This window comes from Lactuca serriola, chromosome 3 (genome assembly GCF_051521515.1).
Source record: "Lactuca serriola cultivar US96UC23 chromosome 3, Lser_US96UC23_V15, whole genome shotgun sequence".
Classification (NCBI taxonomy): Eukaryota; Viridiplantae; Streptophyta; class Magnoliopsida; order Asterales; family Asteraceae; genus Lactuca; species Lactuca serriola.
In genome coordinates, this window is record NC_136410.1 from 12,682,428 (window position 1) to 12,706,626 (window position 24,199).

The following is a 24,199-nucleotide window of genomic DNA, read 5'->3' on the forward strand; positions in this document are numbered from 1 at the left end:
TCATGTCAGGCCCTTCCCTTTGGAACCAAAAGTACCTGAAAAATTTAAACAATAATACCATAAGCACAAATATTAGTGAGTTCCCCAACATCCCATGTGAATGCGATAGGCCAAATCATAGTCTTACCATCACTTTCTACCAAGGGAAAAATCATGGTCTTTACTTGTACAAGTGCCAGGGGTCGGATCCTGCTCTTCCATACAACTGCCAGGGGCCAAAACCTGGTCTTTCATGCAATTTGTAAGGGCCAGACCATGGTCTTTCATATAAATGCCAGAGGCCAAACCCTGTTCTTCCATGCAAGAGTCACAAAGACAATTAGTATCCTACATAGTATAGTGAGAACACCCACCTCATAATTGCAGATGATAGCTAACAAGCTCACACAACTGAAAATCGGGTGTTACACACCTTCTACATAATCATACATGGTAAACCATGAGTCTACCTTCTAAAAATAGAAATTTAACCAAAATCCAAACCGTGTCAAAAATCAATTGTAAAAGTCAACGTCGGTTGACCTTCACGTCATGGCCATCCATTTGCCACATCGTGCCATCTTCTCAACAAAACAGTCACGACCAGTGAAATCTCCACGTCGTGGCAAGCATGTCACCACGTCGTGGAAACTGCACAATGAACAAATTAATGGATTAAGCTCTTAATCCGTTAATCCCTACGCTCATACTTTCCAAAAGGCTTATTGGGACACTAATGGTCCAAAAAAATCCTTGCTTTAATGACATGCATGTCCAATACACATCATTTTCTCAACTTGATTAAAAGCCGAATAAATGGGGGTCAAGATCCATGTAAGAGCTCAAAGTTACATAACTATTTAGATCTAGAACTCCTAACCCTCTTAGGACTAAAAGGATCAATAAAGTTGCAAACTTTATTGAATCCACCTACTCAAAACACCAAGAACATGAAGAAATGCCAATAAAACTTATATCTAAAGAGAGTTATCTAACAAGATCCAAAAAAGAGGACTTACAAAGGTCCAGAAGGTTATCTTACAGGTGGAGAGGAGTTGCTTGCTTGATTCTTGCACTAGAGCCTTCTTCTTCTTCTTCTTCCATCCAAATACACCAAAACACTAAAATAAGATCCAGAATGGAGAAGAGGGGATTAGGGTTTGTTTCAATGCTTTTGGTGGTGATGGAAACTGAAGGTAGAGCAAACCCTAGCCATCATTTCCTTTAAATAGGGGCTTAAGCCCGGAAATTTAGGGTTTTCCCATAATCAGTCACCACATCATGGCAAATAAATTGGCACGTCGTGGCGGCTAAATGAGTTGCGTTTTTTCATGCAGATTGCCACATCATGGTGATTCCTCTACCATGTCGTGGTCGTCCAAAAATTCATAATTTACTTTAAGATTCATTACTTGAAAACCCGGATTTTACATTTAACTTAGGAAAAACAATACTTGTAAATTGGATGTTACAAGCAACACACTCAACTCCTCGTACTAATCAGAACTGCGAACTAACTAACTAACACCAAACAAAGATCAAACCTCAGTTAAAACCCAAATCCTTCAAGTTTGAACCAAGGTCAAAATGGCCAAATGTCATTGGTGGTCAACAAAAGTCAATTATGAACCAAGTCAATGGCCACCACGACTTGGAGAACTTTTGGTCGCGTCGAGGGCATGTCATGACAATACAGTCGACATGCAAGATACCACCACGCCGTGGACCCTCCATGGCTACACCATGGTTTCTGCCAGAAATGCCATTTTTCTCATTAAGAACTTAACATGTTAAGTCCTTTGCTCAAACGTTCTAGAAGGCTTACTTTCCCTTAAATGAACCATAAAAATCCATACTTGATGGACATGCATGTCCAATGTACGTCTCTCCCAAAACTAGGTCGAAATGGTAAGAAATGGAATCAAAACTCCATGCATGGCACTAATCAACATGAAAGTCTGGATTTGAAACATATAATGACCTAGGACCTCAATGAGTGATATCGTTGCCAACTTTATCAAAACCATCCATTCATATTAACATATCATGAAGGAAAATGAGCTTAAAACCTGGATCCACAAAGGGTACTTACAAAAGTCTGGGAGATGCACCAAGAGATAGAGATGAGTTTTCTAGTTGATTATTTGGCCAACAAAGCCTTCCTTCGACCTTCAAATGACCAACCCCCCCCCCCCCCCCAAAAAAAAAAAAAAAAAAAAAGAGCTCAAAATACAAGAGGATAGGTTAGGGTTTTGAAATGGGGAGATGGAGGCTGAAGGAGATGACCTAATCCAAGAGTTAAGGTCCTTAAATATGAGAGAAACCCTATAAAACCTGGGCTTGGGCTGTAGCAGCCACCACGTTGTGGCCTCCAGCTTGTCATGTAATGGTGTCCATCCGCACATGCTTTTCATTTAAATGCCATGCCACGTCGTGGTCATCAACACACCATATCGTGGCATGAGGTTTTATCCAAAAATCTTATCTTTGACCCCAAAAAGTCTTTAATTGATACACTCTGGATGATAGGTGTCACATTGTTGATATGTTTTGTAACACCAAAAGTTGTAAACTTCGATTGATGATTTGAAAGTTTTGTAAAACCCTATGTTTATCAGTATATAATGATGTTTAAAAGTACAATTTTAGCGTTCCAATGATTGGGTGACTGTTATATGCAGAAAAGAGGATGAATGCAACGATGTAAAGCAATAAGATAGGGTTGGCAGTGAAGATGTTGGTAGTAGGGGAAAGAGGAGAGAAGGTGTGGTGTTATTGGGGAGAAAGAAGACAAAGGAGGTGGTGAGGGTGGTTATGGAAGGTAAGGAGGGTAGGAAGATGATTAGGATGGCTAAAGAACAAAAGCAACTGGTAGAAAGACATTGAATTGTAACGAGTCATCTTAGGAAACTCTAGTTGGGTGTGCGGTGACCTCAAGAACTTGCATGGGATCTGGATGGCTGGATGTTTGAAGAATCTAAATGAGGTTTAAAGAATAATTAATAACAAAGGGAAGCAATTGTCATTTTGATTTAAAGTTCTGTGGATGTATCAATAAGAACCGTGGAAGTATCAGCTCCCATTTATTTAGAGCATACATAAAATTTGTATTCAGTAGTATTAAGTGTTTAAATCAACAAAAAGAACACACAAATTTATAAATGCACTAAATTCATTCATAAAGTTACCATTTTTCACTCTAAAGTCTTAAGATCTTATTTGTTACATGCACATACATTAAATATGAAACGGTAACCACATGCACCAAATTAAGCTAGATGATATCAACAAGATTTGTTTTTGGGGTTTGAAGCCAATCTAATTTGCAATTACTATTATCACCAAGAAACGCAGCCACGGATCCAACAAAAGCGGCATTCATATAAGTTGTGGGTTCTAAATGTGAAGAGTCTGATCTCATATCAGCGAACCTATCATTTGAGTCTGGCCCTCCAACAATCGCACCCACATGGATATTAGGGTTCGGATTACTAGAAGAATAGTAGCTTGAGTAGCCATCGTTGCAACCGACCTTAGCTGGGTGAGCATAGACTGAGTCGATGGATGCACCTCGGTGGTGCACATGTGTTGGATACTTGCTACCGTACCCAACCATGTATGACATCTTTAGAGGGTTTTTCCCAAGAATGTAGTCAACCTGAACAAATTTACAAGTTCGTATTAATTATTTTTCAAATGTTTTAATTTGTTCCGTGAATCAATATACAAAAAAATAATTAACCTGGGATTTTGCAAAGGATTTGATCTGATCAGGAGTGAATTTGGTAGGGCCGCATTGGACGCCTCCAATGAGTATGTTGGAGTAGGCAAGTAACACCATGGAAGCACCTGAAGCATACTGTAAATTGCTACTATCTCTAGTGTACAAGAGTCCACCTGTATGTATATTTTTAAGAAACCAAATAATAAGAATTTTTTACTATCTCATAAATGCTCACGATATGATCATTAATAATAAGAAATTTTGATTACATGATCAATTCTTATTATATTTTTTTACTAATATAAGAAAATAAAGTTAATAATACATTTTTATATCGTTAATATCAATATGTACTCTTTAATAATAATAAAGAATTATTACTTTTTTTTTTACTCTAACAAGTCTATAATACCCAAGGGTCTAAAAAACTCGTTATAGTTTTGTTATAACTCCTAAAGTTATACTTGACGTCACACTTTAACAAAAACATTAAATCATATATGTATATAAAAATGAATAATGGTAGAAAATATATAAAGTTATTAATTATATATAAAATTATCGTTTTCAGTTACCTCTTACAAACGACATGATTCACCGCAACTCGTAAAATGTTAAGATTTGACATTGCCGTCAAGTATCGTATAACGTTATTTAGAACTTTGATAATACCCTTTAAATGATAATGTTATAATAGAAGTTTTATACAATTATAAAAGTGTATGATGCATCTAAAGATAGGAAAATAGATAATAATTGTTTTTGACAATCTAATCAGTTAATAGCTGTTTATAGTGCCTCTTACTAATAAAAACAAATAACAACAAATTTTGATTTATGATGTATGTAACAGGAAGACTGTTTTATAAATATCTAAAATTCCTCATTAGTAATAAAAAAAAATATATATAATTATTTGGTTGTATAAATGTTTAGCATTGCGAAAAATTTAAGTGTAATTCTTATATTTTCAATCATTCACATCAAAAGTCATTATTTTGTTTTTTCCTCAGAAAAGTTAGTACCTCTTAGTAATTAAAAAAACAAATAACAACAAATTTTGATCGTCTCATGGTGTCTGTAGTAGGAAAGATCAATAATTAGAAACTTGCTGTTTCATAAATATCTATAATTCCTCATTAATAATAATAATAACAATAATAATAATAATAATAATATTTCGTTATGCTCTAAATATATATAGTATAGCATCCTTCCATGACCATTAAGAAAATTTAAAGAATAATTCTTACATTTTCAGTCATTCAAATGAATGACAAGTCATAACTTTGTTTCTTTCTGAAAAAAGCTAGGCATATTTTCAAAAACGTTTCAAAAAAATCATTCATATTTCTAAAAGTTTTGGTATTTCTTTTTAAAAGACATTCTTTATAATGTATCGCAGATTTTCTAACTATTGAACATTTGGTAACCACCAATTTTATGTTTTCTTATGTCTGTCCGACAAACTTCATGTTTACTTTCCTATAAATTTTTTTTGGTTAGTGTTTTTGTAGCCATAGACTTCCTACGTTGTGCTTCATATACTTCATGTGTAATTTTACAAAACTATTATATTGTATACTCATATCAATCATTCGTATCAAAATCATTAGATGCTTGAGATCTATGTCAATACTCTAACATGCATTAGGTGCTTTTTCGAAAAGTCATTCTTAGAGGGTGTTTTGTTAAGCCTATAAAAAATGTTTATTACTTTTTAACTTATATCTTATTAGCTTATATCGGTATTAAAACAGAGTTTTTAAAAAAATATTTGGATTAGTGTGTCCGGTGTTAAAACGCTATAAGTTAATAAATTTTTTTTTTCGTGTTTAGCAGAATAACCAAAAAAAGCTTCCAAGAAATGCTAGAGAACCATAAATTATAAGGAGTTTTGATAAGTTAGGAGTTACAAACTTATCAAAAATGACTTATCTCCGGTTTCACGCCGCTATAAGTTGTTTTTAAAAGATAGTATATCCAAACAATCATTTTAACTTATACCAATGTGGAGTTGGCGATAAGTTAAAACACTATTTTTTTAAGCTTAGCCAAACACCAAATTAAACAGATGAAATCAATGTCCCGGTTAAAAATCTTAGGTGTAGTCTTCCTAGAAAATAATAAATGACACGACAAAAAACAAAAAAATATTGTTATTCCCATATATTTATATATATATATCAGGAGAAAGGATATATAGCCATGTTTGAGTGACAATATAAACATGGTCAGAATGGCCACGAGTACCTTGCTATGACTAGAGAATTCTAAAAGAGTAAACAGTCAAGGTCACAATAATAATTCTGAGAAGAAAACGGTTGATAATCACAGTAGTTTCAAATTATATAGAAAATATCATTTTTTATTGATAGATAACCTAAAAGAGTATGTTTGAGAGATCTATTTTCAGATTTGCCTTTTAGAGTTCTGAACAAAAATAGTATCAATCCAATGATTTTGATATCATTGTATGATACTATAGTTTTCTAAAGATATTTATGGTATATATTGAAGTATAAGCAGAATGATAAGACTCTGTTAGCGATATATGGCTCTAAGAACACTGTAACCTCAAATCTTTATAGGAAATAAGGACGAAGTATGTTGAACATAACCTCAAATCTTTATAGGAAATAAGGATGAAGTATGTTGAACATAACCTCAAATCTTTATAGGAAATGAAAATGAAGTATGTCGAGCACCTTGTGATTAAATGAAAAATGAATTTGTTGGTTTACAAACTTTGTCTTGAGGTCATCAAGTATCTGTGATTAACTATATGATAGAATTATAGATTCAAACTTGCAAGTGTCCAACTTAATTGATATGATATTATTAGGTTGGAGGGAGTGGTGCCACAGAAACCGTACTCCCTCATTTGACACATAGGAGTCACATCATTTTTACCACATAAATTGTGGTTTTTTACCACACATATGGAGTGGAAACCATGGTAGAGAAGAGAGGTGAGAGAAATGAGAAAGGAGAAGAGAGAAAAAGACACATAAATAAAGAGAGAGAAGAAAGAGAGTGCGGCCATTTATAGCCGCACTGCGGCCAAAACCGCAGGAAACCGCATCCAGGGGGCGGTGTTTGCGGTCCAGGTGGCAATATTACGGCTTGAAACGACAGTCCACTCCTTCAAGCCTTAAGGGGACCAAAAAAAATTGATGATCAGTCAATAATACCATAAGCGTCAATATTAATACCATAAGGAAAGTAAATTATTAACTTTAGTGATGTAAAGGATGAATTCTTTCCGACGAAGCCTATTTGTCGTAAACTAATAGTGGAGAGATAAGTGGATGGTCGGGGAAGGATAGAAGCATGGACGGCCGACGATGGTATCCGAGAAACTCCAAAAACCCAATAAAATAATTAATATGTTTTTACGGTTTATGATTTTTTTACTTCTCATTTCTCACCTACCATGTTTTTTCTTCTTATAATTTATTAACTCGATTACTTGAAAACTCAAAATACATTTTGATATTGATACAAAATTTTATTTTGTTTGTTAACCAACACATGATACAACTTTATTTTACTATTGTTTAACTCAAATATTGTAACGACGTCTATTTAATAATTATAAAAATTTCATCTAAAAAAATTAAAGGATCCAATAAAAAAAATGCTATAATCTCTAAAAAGAAATTTTAATAATTAAAGGAAGTCCATAGACACTCATGTTTTGAAAACTGGGCCGGACCAGCCGGTTTAACCGGGAACGAATCCCGAATCCAGTTTTTAGAGGCCAAAAAATGGTTCGTCATGTGAATCGGTAAAAATCAGTCCAGTGGAACTGGAAATTTAAAAAAGTATTTATTTTTTCATTTGTTGTAGATTTTTTTAATTAAAATTAATAATTATGTGTTTATGAAATCATCTCGTTTTTCATGTTTTTGAGACCGGTTGGACCAGTTGAATCGTCGAGCCGATAAGACGACCGGTTCGGTCTCCGGTCCGGTTTTCAAAACCTTGGTAGAAACTTTTAAAAATAATGTGGCATCGCCGTTGTCAAGTATATTGCATTCTTTACAAGAATGTCGAAATTTAGCTATAATCGTAATATCTTAAAGTCATGTGTTTTCTAAGTTATATACCTTTTTTTATGTTTTAAAAATATCAGACATTTAATTCCATGCTTAAACGCTTATTATAAAAGATGAGAAGTGTAGCCTGGTTGATCCATTTCAGATCCTACCTGGGCTGGGTTCATCGTGGGCCCTAAAATATAACCACCATTGTAAATATTATAATATTGTTAAAAATATATAGTACTATAGTATTCTGTATCAAATTTGTAAACTGATATAGATTTCTATTAACATAGTATAACAAATTGTAAGTTTAATTTATTTTGTTTGAAATGACAAACACAGAGTGTATATACTACTTCTAAGTTATAACTTTTTGGTCTCTAATTAGACTTAAACCGTAAATAAAAAGGACAAAACTTCATAAATAGTCTTTGTCATTACTAGTTTTAATCTCTAATTTCAAGAAACTCAAAAAACTTCATGGAAGGTTTTGTGGTTTCAATTGTGATTTGTCCACCACACGTATAAAAAGACTTTTTTCATTTTTTTTATAATTATTTTTATACAAAAGCTATTTAAAAAGACAAAATAAATAACTTCTCTCTCTCTCTCATCTATTGGTTAAACTCTTATAAATGATTTTAAACTATAATTTTTTTCATTTTTTGTTTGATATTTAATGATTTAAAGTATTCCGAAGTCGGGATATCAAAATTGGAAATTTTTAGCTTTTCAGCTATTTGATTTTTGTATTTTTGTATTCTGTAAAATTTTTAAAACATACGTATCTCATTTGTTTGAAGTTGAATTCACATAAGGTTTTTTCTAGCATGTAGTTTAGAGTTCGTTTAGACTATAATTTTATTATTTTTGGTTTTATATTCAATGAGTTACAGTACTCTGACGTAGGGATATCAAATTTGAAAATTTTTCAAAGTTCAACCCACTATGTAATTACCAAAAAATTCCAGTTTACCGCGTCTAGACCCACTCTACCCGATTCCATCTTACCCACTTTAACGTTTATGGGTTTTCCGGTTCTAGACCCACTTTAGTCGGTACTGTACCCGGAATCGGTTTCTATATACCGGTTCGGTTTTGGGTCATACAAAATCCCACCAATTTCCTGGTATCCCATGCACGGGTCTATCCGGGTCCCGTTTGGACTCAGTTTCATCCCTATGACGAGTCCTTAGTTCTAACTCCAACCTACTACAAGTAGATACAAAGAAAAACCTATGTTTCCATATTCATATTCAATCTCTAAAGGTTCTAAACCTTTAAAAAAAACCCATTAAAGAGAACAAATCGAAATATCTAATAAATGCCTACATGCATCTCTACATCCAACCACCACCGAGAAATAAAACCAAATCGTCCATGTGTTTAGGATTCCATTACCATTGTCTCCTAGAAGCACACTGCTTCCTTAGTTCCTCTGATATTTTACATAAATCATATTCCATCACCCACACCACTATATAGATTCCAGTTCATGATCTTGAAATCATCAACAATGGATTTCATCACCGCCTCATCTCCTAGAAGCACACTCCTTCCTTCATCCACATCTCTCTTCCCCGATCCCATCGCCGAATCTACTACGCATCACCTTATAGTTCACCACCTTCCTTCATTTCCCTTTCATCTTCTTTTATGGTGTTTCTCATGTATTTCAGATCTCTTATGGATTTGATTTTTGTTTCATGTGTTACATTGCAATGGTGGTCGAATGTTAGTAGTGGTGGTGGTCAAAGGTGGTGTTTCACACACTAAAAATAGGAGGAGGGTGGTTGTGGTTTAGGTTTTTGAATTAAAGAAATCCAATTATGTGTTCTCGGGTGTCTAACTAAGATAGATACATAATGAGAGAGAGAGAGAGAGTGATGTGGGACCAAGGGTGGGGTTATTTATTTTGTTTTTTTAGCTTTTGTCTATAATTAATTATAATAAGAAATGAAAGGAGTATAGAAGTAGTTTTATATGGATGAAAGACCAACCATGATAGAAACTGAAAACCACAGGGACCTTCCATGAAGTTTTTTGAAGTTAGGGACTAAAACTCAAATTCAGAAAAACCATAGGGACCATTTATGAAGTTTAAAATTTAGGGATTTAAAAAAAGTAACAAAACATATACCAAAGTGTGATTTTTTTTTATGTTTTTAAAATGATAGTTATGTAGTTTCCTACATACATAAGAATTATTCACAAAATCTCATCAATTAAAAATATTTTTAATGTAGCAATTTGTAGTTAAAAATATTAAAAGTCCTACAAAATAAATAACTTTCAATACATAACAGAAGAATTATTTGAGAAAAAAACAGATTAATTCATTGATCATACTGAAAATGATCATAACATTGTAAGCAAAAGGTTTAAAATATATGGTAATTTTTTCGGGAAATTAAATGATGAATCATAGGAATTATACCATCCAATATCGATCTTATTTTTTTAGATTTCTAGAAAATATGTATGTTTGTACTTTTGAAGGCAAAAGAATATACTGTTGGATTAGTGTCTAAGTCCATAACTATTTTGGTATGTACTTGACCCGATTATGAGCATGGTCCTTTTGGGTTGCCTTCACCATAGCAATATGTAGGATGAATTAAGGAGAGAAAGGTTTAATTATGATTTATTAATATATTATGAGAATAATATATTAAAGGAGAAATCATATTGTTTAATTAATATTAGTCAAGAATTAATTAAGAATTAATTTTGTGGCTAAAAGAGATTAATTAAACTTAGGGGACTGGATTTGTAATTATAAGATAATTGCAATTGGGCTATGGATTACCTAAATAATATAGGTTGGATGAATTATATGGGAAACCCATAAGGAATTCGTCCAAGGGATATAAGGATATGTTAAAGGAGTCCATGGGCTGCTTAGGGCTTAAGCAGCCAGATTAGGGTTTCCTAATTGTAAACCCTAATAGCCTACATTTATATAAAGGCCCTCTATGCACCAAAAACATGGCCAACACTTAGATTAGGGTTTCTAGCCGTTTTTGGTGCCTCCCCTTTCATCTCTTCTTCATCTTGTTGCTTAGTGGTGTTTGTGACTCCATTAGAGGTGCAACACTTGAGGCATTAAGCATTCTAAAGCCAAGGATTGATTGTTATTGCTATATAACAATCAAAGGTCAGATCTAAACCCTATTTTATGTTAATATGATTAATTGTATGCTAGATCTAGGGTTTATAGCTTTGGATATTCAATTGCATGTTCATTAGACAAACTAGATCCAAAAGCTATTAGGGTTTGCATGTACACCATAGGAATGGTGTTTTGCTCAAAACCCATCATATACAACCTAGTGTAACTTGATATAAGGAAAAAACCCACGATTCCATATTCATATTCAACTTGATATAAGGAAAAAACCCACCATCCAATATCGATCTATTTTCTTTAGATTTCTAGGTGTGTTGTGGGCTTCCCTAACCTCCATACAACTTATGAGGAATCTTGGCATATGATGCTTCATGATTGCTATAACCAATTTGGGATGAATGATAAGCTTCATATTAAATGTTCATTGTGTTGAATTGTCTTGGTTTACCAATTCTCTCCAATATTTGAGCATCTCATCACCTTACTTAATTGCAAGTTTTCTAGTCATTCAAGTATTTTAGTTTTCAAGAAATCATAACACCCCCTCCTTTTAGTTTAATTGTAGTTAGTTAGTTTATTTACACTAGTTCTTTTAGATTGCATTGGTGATTGAATACAACCATTTCTCCGAGGATCGATACCCTTTTTTACCGTTATATTATGTTTTATTTGCAAACAAATTGTGTAATTTGCTTGGTGGACTTGACATTCTCACCCTATATTTACTTGTTATTTATTTGTATTAAATATTTAATGACATTTCATTAATGAAATATAAAATTATAATGATTATATAATTTGTTCAATATTTTTTATGACCATTTTGTAATAGTTATTTTGTATTAATTTTTCCAAACAATATATTGTAATATATATATTTTTTTGAAACAATGTATTTTAATATTTTTAATAAAATTAAGATACAATGTGTGTTTAAAAAAGATAATAATTAAACAATAAGGTTTTTATAGAACATTTAGATAGATATGTATAAATTAGTTATATATATATATATATATATATATATATATATACTATATTATAAAGGAAACATTTTTCTTTTTACCACATTCATTTGAAACTCTCATGCCTTTTCAATTTCTTTCTAATAATAATTATTTTATTTATAAAGTCATGTTTTTTTTTTAATTTTTAACATATTATACTTAATTTATTAGTTTTAATATATTGTTGGATGTAAACCATTATCATTTCAAAGATATAATTTTGGAACATTTTTTATAAAATACTAAAATTATTAATTTGAATATAACATTACATGGTCAACTTAAATATAAATTTTAGTTTAACTTAAGCAACCCAAAGAATATTTTGTAAATAGTTAAAAGTAAATAATTGTAGTGTCTTTCTAATAATGATTATAAGTTGGTTATTAAGGTTAAACAAATATCAAACCTAAAGTATAATCATAAATATACTAAATTTCAATTTTAAAATAATATTTTTACTTCTACTTATAAAGTTATGTCTTTAGCGTTTAACATATTAAACGTAACTTATTAGATTTAATATGTTGTTGTATATAAACCATTATCAGTTTAAAGCTACAACTTTTGAACAGTTTGGACAAAATACTTAAATTTTTATTTTAAATATAACATTACAATGTCAACTTAAATATAAATTTCAATTCTACTTACAAAACCAAAGAATATTTTGTAAGTAGTTAAAAGTGATAAATACAAAACTATATTGTAATCTCAATTTAAGTAAAATATTTCTTAAAAATATTTTAATAATCGTTAAAAGTTTTTAAATAAGTAGCTTAAAATAACTTACAAACATAATAGTTAAAAATAACTTTATATAAATGATTATATTGTTACCTTTAAAATCAAAAAACAATGTTTGATGTTTTAAATAATTATAATGATAGAAATTAAAACATTAAGCAAATAAACTTTAAAAAATTAATTAACAATAACAACAACTATCAATAATATTAGACCATATATTATATTCAATTTTATTCATGTGTAACTCATGGGTATAAGTCATTTAAACAATTGAAATTATGCGATCATAATAGATGTATATATTATCATATAGTTCAAAATAATCAATATATTATATAAATTTACTATACAAATTGTTATATCAAATTTAACAACAACGTTATTGCTATATTTAAAAAAACATATATTTTTAAAGACTTCAACTATATAGATGTTTCTACGCAACGTGTGATCACTCGACTAGTATATATATAAAACTATTAGAATAGGTTAACCATTTTTGTGATTATTTAATTATATGTTAATTTATTAGAATGATGATGTGACAATAATTATAAGTCATAATAGAAATTTACCATTGTAGATGCTTTAATTATCATAAATGATGAATCATATGAATTATACCATCCAATATCGATCTATTTTCTTTAGTTTTCTAGAAAATATTTATGGTTGCATTTTGCAGCCAAAAGAAAAAATATTATTTTATCTAAATTTATTTGTTACAATTTGTTGAAGATGCATGTTTTTAGTTTGAAAAATCCTATATTCTTTGTTTAATTGGGTTTCATCGTTGGATATGTAACTCATATAATTAACAAAGTATAATTATATTATTGATGAATATTTTACTCGAATGTATATGTTTTATCTTAATAGAAACGAAAAAAATATTAATAGTAAGATGAAAAATATCAAAATTATATTTAGTGGTGTTCAGTATTACATCTTTCAAATAATTAAAAACATGGCTAAAAATGATTAGATCTCTAAATAGGACGAATTGATATAGCAACTCTAAAATTAATGCAATTTTGTTTGCAACATTTTAGCGTCTCACTTGTTTGTTTTAATAAATTTAATTTGATATTCAATTAATTTTCTATTTTTTTTATTTGTTTCAAACATTTTCACACACATGACTTTATTTCATCATACTTACAAATTATACATAAAAAATAAACAATAAAGGTTGACACAGTTGACTATCACAATCATTAAAAAAAATTTCAACATGATGTTTATTTTTGTGCAAAAATGAAAAAAAAAAAATAAAAAGTGATTTTAACAAAAAAAAAGCATAAATAACAAGATTTTAAACTTAAAGAATAATATACGACAAAATAACGTAATATATGCATATGCATACATAATATATGCATATGCATATATCAACTTACAATCATGAAATTGTAATGGCTAATAAGATCCCTTTTATATATCTTAAGCATGTTTATATATTATTAATTCTTATCTTTATAAATCTTATACTAGAGGTCATCGAAATTAATATGATTTAAAATAAATCATTCATCCCGAACAATATTCACTTTAAATTACTAACTTTTCAACTTCCTATTAATTAACCATAACATTAACATATTTTAATACTAATTCTCTTTAACTTTCAATTAATTAACAAATACAGTTCAATTTTTCTTTAACTTATGATATTTAATTGGTATTTTATTCAACTTTATTTTCTAAACAATATATTTTACATTTTATCTATTTGTATTATCCCTAAATATAAATTAGCCTTATTTCACATCATGAATGATATATGTATATTTGACTTAGTAAAACAATATATTATACATTTGGTTTCATTAATTATTCATGGATTTTTTTCTTTTTTTTAGAATTACAATCATTGAAATTAGTGAATGTCAATGAGTTATAGAGTTCACCGTTGATGATTTTATGTTGTTATACTAAACATTTGACGGTTGTTTGGTTTGTAAAATCTTTTTGGGATTAACATTATCTTATAAGAAAAATGATATAAAAGTTGTGACGTTATTTTCAAGTTTGTAGTTAAATATTAAAAAAAAATTATTTTTATTTTGGCATAAATACAACATAAATTAAAACATATTAAAAAAATTTAGATACTACCATTTAACAAAACTGAAACCTGATAATCATTAAATAAAAATGATTATTAAAAATATTATAAAAATTGATAAAAAAAACAATTTAATAATACGTTTCTTATAGATAGCTTTTATGGTAGTATTAGTAGTTTTATTTTCTTTTACATTTTAAACTTTTAAGTTGATATATGTAATGTGTTCATTTATATTTTTAGGTTATATATGATTGATTTCAAACAGTGATTATGTGGTTAAGATCTGTGGTCCTGTTCATTGCCTGTGGTGTTGTGGTTAAGATCTTCGTTTGGATTTTTGAAGAACAATCTATCAATCTGTTAAATATGAAATAATTCCCTTGAAGAGAATGGATTCAGGGAGTCAATTCATGATTATCTCTGCCTATTGCACTGTGAGGGTTTTCTTGTTCCCTTTTTACTTTTTTTAGTTGTAGACATTAGAGATCCTGGTTGTCTTATGTACACCAGTTATTGTTCTTGACGTTGTGTTGATTATCTTGGGCCCCAACATACCGTGGTGACCATCTGGACCTTAAGTCAACATAGTTGTCAGTTTTTTCTCTGTGTTTTTTATATATATATTCTTTGATTCACTATTATTTGTCTGGTGTGTGCTTCTGTTCGTTATGACAAGTGAAACTCCTGGTAGGAGTGGTAAAGATAGTCCTATTGCTTTAGATGACCCCTTGTATGTTCATCTGTCTGATATTGCTATAACATCCATTATAACCATTAAACTAACTGGAAATGAAAATTATCGTTTGTGGTGTAGTGCTATGACACGAGGTCTTAAAGGTAGAAATAAATTAGGGTTTGTAGATGGTACTCTTACGCTTGAAAAAACGGATTCTTCTAAAGCTTCTAAATGGGAGCGTGTTAATGCTATTGTATGCAATTCGATTTTAGGATCAATTTCTGAAACTATATATGCTAGTCATGTATATTCTAATAAAGCCGACGATATTTGGAATGAGTTGTTTAAAACATATAATAAAGTCGATGGATCTGTAATCTTTAATATTCATCAACAGATTAATACTCTAAAACAAAATGGCTCTTCCTTTTTTGAATATTTCAATACACTTGACTCTTTGTGTAAAGAGTCTGATGGCTTAACTAGTTTAACTAAATGTGTTTGTGATGATGCTACTAAGCTTAGTGATCACTCTAAACTAATGAAACTAAGACATTTTCTTAGTGGTTTTGATGATGTGTATAATCAATTCAAAAGTTATATCCTCCTAATGGAGCCCTTACCAAATGTTAAATCTACCTTTTCTATTCTTTCTAGAGAAGAGTCGCTCCAAAAGAATGGCTCTCTAGTTTCCATTAGTTCTTCCAAAACACATGCATTCACTTTTTTAATAGCAAAATTAATGATTTTAAAAGGGGATAAGGTCGAAACAGATCTAGAAATCAGGGGCTACAATGCAAAATTTGTGGTCTTAAAGGTCATATGATAGAAATTTTTTATAAATTGATTGGATACCCAAAGGATTTCAAACCCAGAAGTGAGTCTAATAACCAAAAAAATCTTTTTCTGTGAGTTCTTCTTCTGTTGGTTCTGGCAACAACACTTTAGTCTCTTCTGAGTTGGTTAATGGAAGTGATTCCCACTACCTCACTAGTGAACAATAAAATAAGTTTCTTATTCTCATTAATGAGAACTCTGCTAGTGAGGACGTGTCTGTTGCTGCTAATATGGCAGGTACTTCTATGTTTCAGTGTTGTAATTCCTTTGTTAATTCCAATTTATCTCATAGTTGGATTGCTGACTCAGAGGCAAATCAACATATGATAGCCTCTGAGTCTCAACTTAGAGATGCAGTGGATGTGTCTAGACTTAATCTTTTTGTGAAACATCCAAATGGTTCTTCTGTTCTAATAAATAAAAAATGAAACCTTCAGTTGTCCTCACATCTCACCTTATTTGATGTTTTTGATTTTCCAGATTTGAATGTTAATCTTTTGTCTGTACATAAGCTTTGTAAAGATAGTGGTTGTGAAGTAGCTTTCTTTGAAAATAATTGCAAAATTCAAGATTCACTATCAAAGGAGATGATGGAGAATGGTAGAGAATTTGTGGGGCTGTATTATCTTGACTGTATCCCCTCAGGTATTCCAACTAATATAACTAACTCTAAGTGTTGTGTTTCTAAACTTACCTGGTATAGTAGACTTGATCATCCAGCTGACCAGGCCTTGAGTTCCTTGAGTTCCTTGAAAGAAAAGCTACAACTTGGTAATGAGACCCTTCCTCCTTATGACATTTGTCATAAGGCAACATAGACAAGGGAGTCTTTTCCATATAGTCAACATAATTCAAATATACTAGGCAAATTGATTCACCTAGATGTCTGGTAACTATATAGACTTGCTTCAGTTGTGGGTTTTAAGTATTTTTTTGACTATTGTGGATGGTTTTACTAGGGCCACCTGGGTTTTTCTCTTATGGTCAAAAAGTGAAGTTTTTGATTGTTTTAAATCATTTGTTAAAATACTTCAAAGTCAGTTTAGTGTTAAAGTCAAAGTGGTCTGTTCAGATAATGGAAATGAATTTGTTAATAATCAAATGAGTTGTTTTTGTTTTGAAAATGGTGTCATACACCAAACATCTTGTGCTTACACTCCACAACAAAATAAGGTTGTGGAGAGGAAGCACACACATATTCTTAATGTAGCTCGTTCTCTTCTTTTTCAATCAGGAGTTCCTGTTAAATATTGGGGAGATGCAATTTTGACTTCTATTTTTTTTAATCAGTAGGATGCCAACCTCTGTTTTGAATGACTTATCTCCTTATGAACTTGTTTTTAAAAGAACTTCAAGTTTTGATCGTCTAAGAGTTTTTGGTTGCTTATGTTTTGCTGTTAAATAAAATGTTACTGATTAGTTTTCTAAACGTGTTGAGAAATGTGTTTTATTAGGATATTCTTTTTGATAAAAAGGCTTATAAACTTCTTATTCTAGACACTAATACTTCTTTTGTATCTAGAGATGTTAAATTCTATGAATCTGTCTTTCCATTCGAGTTAAAGTCAACTGCTGTTGATAAAATTTCAAATAGTTATGGCCCTTGTGATCCTTTTTACTGTGATGTTTTTACACTAATAGATATTTTAATGATTCTATAAATCTTGATGAGCTGAGAGTAGAATCCTAGTCGGATGGTGCTGATGTAGCCACCAACTTGGATGATGTTAGTACTAGTGAGACTATCAATCGAAGTGGCAAGGCAATTATGCCTCCAACTGGTCTTTCTGTTCCTTATTCCTCAAGTGTGTCTAAGGAAAGTAGTCAGTTGCACTCTATTCCTTCAATTGAGTAGTCTATAGGTTCTTCTAGGACTAGACATGAGTCACACATGCCAGTCAAATTTCTTGATTATATTGTGGACGGTAAATATAAATATGGTATTGAGAGAACTATTAACTAGTCTTGTCGTAATTCTGAAACTAAATGTTTTATTTCTAATCTTAATAAAACAATTGAACCTAAAGATTATAATGAAGGATTGTCTGATCCAAGTTAGATCAAGGCAATGAATGAAGAAATGGAAGCTCTTTATTGAAATCATACTTGGGAAATAAGAAAACTTCCTAAGAACAGAAAACCAATTGGATGCAAATGGGTATACAAAATTAAGTATAATTCAAATGGGGAAGTGGAAATCTATAAGGCACGTTTAGTTGCTAACGGTATAATCAAAGAGAAGGTATAGATTTTGAAGAAACTTTCTCTCCAGTTGCAAAAATTGTGATTGTTCATATTGTTATTTCATTATCTGTTCATATGCTTGGTCCTTATACCAATTGGATATACATAATACATTTCTTTATAGGGACCTCTCAAAAGATGTATATATTTGTTTTCCACTTGGATATTATTCCAATACTGATTCTAGGGTTTGTAAACTTATTAAGTCTCTATACGGTTTAAAATAAACTCCTAGAAAGTGGAATGAAAAACTCTGTGCATCTTTGTTTATGTTTGGTTTTCAACAAAGTATTATTAATTATTCCTTGTTTATTAGGAAATTTGAAAATTCAATTATTGTTTTATTAGTATATGTTGATGATATTATTTTAACTGGAAGTCATGAGACTGAACTTCAAAAGGTCAAAGATTTTAGGAAAAGTCAATTTTTGATTAAAGATCTTAGTATTCTTAAATATTTTCTAGGAATAGAAGTTGTAAATGTTGATAATGGGTTGTGTTTAAATCAAATGAAGTATTGTCTTGAGCTTCTGCATGAATATGGTATGTTTGGTTGTAAACCAGTAAACACACCTTTGGAAATTAATTTTGTGATAAACTCAATTAATTTTGATAAAAAATGATGAGTTGTTGAATAATAAAACTGAGTTTAAAAAACTTATTGGGAAATGATATATCTTACCATTACTAGACCTGGTCTCTCTTATATTGTTTAGGTTCTTAGTCAATTTATGCACAAACCAAGAACAACTCATTTGAACATTGTTTTTAGATTATTGAGGTATTTGAAAAGTAGTCCTGGAAAAGGAGTTGAATTAACTAAGTCAAATGTTGTTTTAGCTAAAAGGGTTTGTTGATGCAGATTGGGCTAAGTGTCTGACTACAAGGTCTATAACAAGTTATATGATTTACTTTAATAATTCTTTGATTTCATGGAAGAGTAAGAAACGGTCAACTGTTTCTAGGTCTTCTACTGAATCTGAGTATAAAGTTCTTGGCTCTATTACTTGTGAAATAATTTGGGTTTTGAAAATCTTATTTGAATTGGAAATTAAAGGTCTTACTCATGGTTATGTTTTTTTTTTTTTTTTTTTTTTTTTTTTTTTTTTTTGTGATAATGATTCAACAATTAAGTTAGCTCTTAATCCAATTTTTCATGAAATGACAAAACATTTTGAAATTGATCTTCACTTTGTTAGAGAAAAAAATTAAAATGGAGTATTAAAAATGGTTAAAATTAATTCTTCTGATCAAAATACTAACATTCTTACTAAATCTTTAAGTGTTAAACAGCATGATTTTTTTGCCAAATAAAATGGGTCTTATTGATATTTTTAAAAATGAGAAACAATAAATATTTCGATTGAGAGGGGGTGGGGGTGAGGGTTGAAAATAATAGATATTTTAACTCTCAATCTCAGATTTATTATTTTTATGTTATAGGTATGTTACGTTAATAGCAAGATTGTTGTTATCTTCTTAATTGTAGTACAAGTTTGAGAGAAGGGGCAGTTGTGTTTAATTTGAAATGTGTTGGACTGTGAAAGTAATAGATATTTGAACTCTCAATCTCATATTTATATTATTTTTCTGTTATGGGTATGTTATGTTACTAACAAGATTGTTGTTATCCTCTTAATTGTAATACAAGTTTAAGAGAAGGGGCAGTTGTGCTTAATTTGAAATGTGTTGGACTGTGAAAGTAAAATATGGAGGATTAACATGCGGGTTTTATCCGTGGATTGATTTGTGGGTTATAACCGAGATCCGTTCATATTTGTGAATCGAAGTATAAATTGAAGAGTGAGGGCAAGATGGTTCATTAAGACATTCCGATCAAGCTAGTTTAAGGTTTTCTCTTGTAATCTCTCTCGTTGTCTCACCGTCTCACCTGTAATGTTTAGGGTTTCACACGTAGTTCTTTGTATACACAAACATGTAGCTTTGCTTTCGTGTTAATAATAGATTCGGTTGAGTGATAAATTTGGAGAGTTGATTAGGTTTTTTGTAGTGAGTTTTGCGTTGTAAGTATCTTGAAAACCTTCTGATTCTTAATCTTCAAATGATATAAGAAATGAAGATGTTGGGAAAGTTTGATTTGTCTATTTCAACAATGTTTTTTCCTTTTTGTAATTTTTATTTTCTAAATTATGTTGTAAATATATAATCAATGACGGTTTCTTTATTAAGCTACTTAATTAATCATATCTTGTATATGATAACAATCTTGGTTGTAATCCAAGAGCTCACCGGGAGTAGTCCTGATTTGGACGGAGCCACTTTTTGGCATCACGGCGCATACGAACGAGTCCGCTCCGGTTTTAAATGTCTCCAAGTCGCTTCTTCCTGCAAAATATTCCTAAAAAAGGAAGAAAAATCGGTGCTTACTTTTCTAAATTTAGTAAAATATATATTTTATCACCTTTGCTAGTAATGTCTGAGCTCCCACAAACTTGTTGTCCCAACTAAACTCTGTAGCGGCTTGGCTCCATCTTTGATTGCTTATGGCATAGTTCAAGTATCGGCTTTCTCCACTTGCTTTGTGTAGCCAAGCCGATGCCCACAACAACTCATCCTGTTTGCCCCATAAATTAAGTCATACATAAATATATACATAATCACCACATTAATTACAAAAAAAATTATATTCGACGTACACAAATAATTTTAAGTACAAATTTTAAACCCCGTTAAAAAATGAATTTCTATTGCATTTATAGGTAACTACGTCCCCTATTTGATTTTAAACTTAGACTATAAGAAATTAGGCGTCGAGTTCGAGATATGTTTCTTGAAATATAAATTGATATGATATAAAACAGAAAATTTTAAGTTGTTCCAAAGAGTGGAGAGGGAAAAATTTTACATTGTAACCAGAGTAGGAGCAGTAGAAAGGGCAAGAACCCTGGTATGATCCTCTGTATTTGTCAGCAAACTCGAACAACTGAAAATTTATTTTAGTGTATATATAAAAGTTAAATATGATAACAATAATAATAATAATAATAATACAAGTAAAATAATATATGTATATTAGCTAGGGTACATACTGATTTTGAATGCTTTAGTAGCTTTGATGAGTATTCAGAGTCAACCGATTTAAAAACAATGGATGCGGCAGCGAGTGCGGCTGCAGACTCAGCTGCTACCTCGGTCCCTGGAGAATGAGCGTTGATCTCTATTACGGTTCGTGGGGTGTCCATATCCTCAGGCCGCTCCCAACATGAGTGATCTCTGTTTCCATCTCCTACCTATATACATAAAGTGTTATCGATCGTGTTAATAAATCAATGATTTCATTAATTTAGCAATTTATCAATATTAATTGTAGTATATATTTAATTAAATTTTTATTGTATAAATGATCGAGGATTAATTATAGTGACGTTGTGGAGAATTAATGACCTGGGTGTAGAGTTTTGTGGACGAAACATGTGCCTTGAGGATAAAATCGGAGCCCCAACGGATTTCTGAGTGTAGGTAACCGAGTTGATTCACCGAGTTTATTTGTCTCGGGTACTCGATCGCAGCCCAACTCAACAAGCATATTGTATACGCCATTGGCCACCCAAACTTTACATTATCACCAGCATCATAGTATCCACCACTTAAATTCACCTGATATGCATTTACATGTGTTATATTAATGTCAGTGCATGTTATACAATATAACTTATGATCACTGCAACATTATAATTAAGTTATACGTACACCCTTAGACTCCCCATCGAAGAGGGCTGAGTCATCACGCCATTTAACTCGCTGAGTCGAGGGCAATTTTCCAGAACGTTGGCCTTCAAAGAATAATATCGCCTTGCTAAGTGCGTCCTTGTAGTCGAAGGAGGGTGCATAGCCATGGTTCATAGCTCGTGCACTAGGACTAACCACAATGCACCAAACCACCAAAACTCGGACCATGTGACTTCCATGAATAACCATGGTTCTTTTTTGCTTGTGTGTGGTGAGTGGTCTATCTAGAGTGGTTATATTTATAGCATAAAGAAAGTTGGCATGTATCATATAGGATGATGCAAATAGTTGTGGGTAAATGGATATTGCGTGAGGGATTCCCAATATTATGCATGGAAATGATTTTATTAAGTTGTCACGTCGATATATTATTTACGTGATTTTCGATTCTATCTACGTTCGATGATTGTACATGCGTAAGAAAAGTTAAATAGTAGTGCTACTCCATGCAATAATTAAAGTTTATATTATAACGTACAGCCATACGAAAGATCATAAATAGAATTATCTCTTTAAGGAAAATTGCGACCATAATGTCATTTGCTTGTCCGGCTTGAACTTTGCTTATCTGTAAATTAGGAAAGGTTTATTCATTAACATGGGTTTTCTTTGATGCTGGATGTGTTTTCATGTGACAAATGTCCTAAAAAATCAAGAGGTTTTGAATTTATATTCATACTAAAGAGTATTTGAATAAACTTGTCACAATACATCTATTACTCCATTTTGAATAAACTTAATTCACACTATGAAATCAGAGAGTAAAAACTAAAATCAGAGTAAAAAAAGTTATATGAAAGTCGCTATAATTAATATTTTTCTAATTAATTAATGTGTTTTCAATAAAATAATTCAAATCTATGATAATTCCAACACTTAAAACTAGTTTATAAATACTTTTATTGTGGGGTCAACCCATATCTTTTTCTTATCCTTTCTGGAGAATATCGGAACTATGGCCAATGGATCGTTGAGTGCCTTTTGCTGCAAGAGTTTCGTCCTTAATTGTGAATAAAAATGGTCAAGTGTGTGCAAATTAAGAAGATGAAAATTTTATGGAGTAACTTGGTGTTAACACATAGCCAAAGTGTGCACAGAAATATACAGGGACCTTGTTGTTATCAAAGCAGAGGCCAAAGTGTTCACGAAAATAAAGCTTAACCAAAACGTTTTTTTAACAGAAAAGAGAAAATATCCTTTTATTTTTTTTCTACTATCTACATTCCTATCTATAAAAAATTATGATAAGCGTCTAGTTTTATTTTCTCAATAATATTTTCGGACACTTCTTACAATTTTAAATGGATAAGAACGTGGATAAGAAAAAAAGTAAAAGAATATTTAATTTTTCAATAGATAATTGGAAGAGTAAAAATACAATGAGAGAGATGTTATATTGTTCAAACGTTCACCTCTAGTGTAATTATAAAAAGCCAAAATCAAATATAAATTAAAGACAAAAACTAGCGAACAAGTCATCTAAAACCACACCCTTCAAACAAGAAAAAAGTGGAATGGTCAACTAAGATAGTAAGATGATTGGGCTAATTTCTTTTCAAACAAAGCAACAAGTAAGATGATTGGGCTAATTTCTTTTTGAAACAAAGGCTGATAAAGTTCTGCTAATCCATAACACATTGTTATAACTTATAATGTATAACACATGAAAAAATAACGTACTTAAAACAATGTCTCGTGAGATGCACGAATTTATGCATTTGTGAAAAAAAAATACTTTTATATATATATATATATATATATATATATATATATATATATATATATATATATATATATATATATATATATAACATGCCATTTAAGATATGCAATGCATGAGCATATTGAAATGCAATTTAGGTAGTTTATACTTATGTGTCGGGTTGTCCCGGTCTCTTTCATTCAAATTCTCCTTTATCGGTTTTGTATCGGTTGTAATTTTCATACAGAGAACATAATTACTACTATGATACACCATGCAT

At 30.9% G+C, this 24,199-nt stretch overlaps 1 protein-coding gene across 1 annotated transcript; it reads right to left on the reverse strand.

Annotated features, from left to right (window-relative positions):
* Nucleotides 1–3,133: 3,133 nt before the first annotated feature.
* Nucleotides 3,134–22,424, reverse strand: LOC145091505 (endoglucanase-like). The gene is made up of 8 exons (XM_079029244.1): nt 22,179–22,424; nt 21,873–22,085; nt 21,518–21,718; nt 21,334–21,411; nt 20,890–21,042; nt 20,718–20,826; nt 3,722–3,876; nt 3,134–3,637 (listed from the first exon to the last, which is right to left on the reverse strand). The coding sequence occupies exons 1-8, from the start codon at nt 22,404–22,406 to the stop codon at nt 3,254–3,256; spliced, it is 1,521 nt and encodes a 506-aa protein (XP_078885370.1). The 5' UTR covers nt 22,407–22,424; the 3' UTR covers nt 3,134–3,253.
* Nucleotides 22,425–24,199: the final 1,775 nt, after the last annotated feature.

Bases quoted from the DNA above. Each gene is read 5' to 3' on its own strand.
- LOC145091505 (XM_079029244.1), bottom strand. From the start codon at position 22,406: ATGGTTATTCATGGAAGTCACATGGTCCGAGTTTTGGTGGTTTGGTGC. The intron at 21,719-21,872 runs GTCATTAATTCT...TTATGTATATAG, and splicing joins CCACAAAACTCTACACCCAG to GTAGGAGATGGAAACAGAGA. The intron at 20,827-20,889 runs GTGATAAAATAT...TTCCTTTTTTAG, and splicing joins CTCAGACATTACTAGCAAAG to GAATATTTTGCAGGAAGAAG.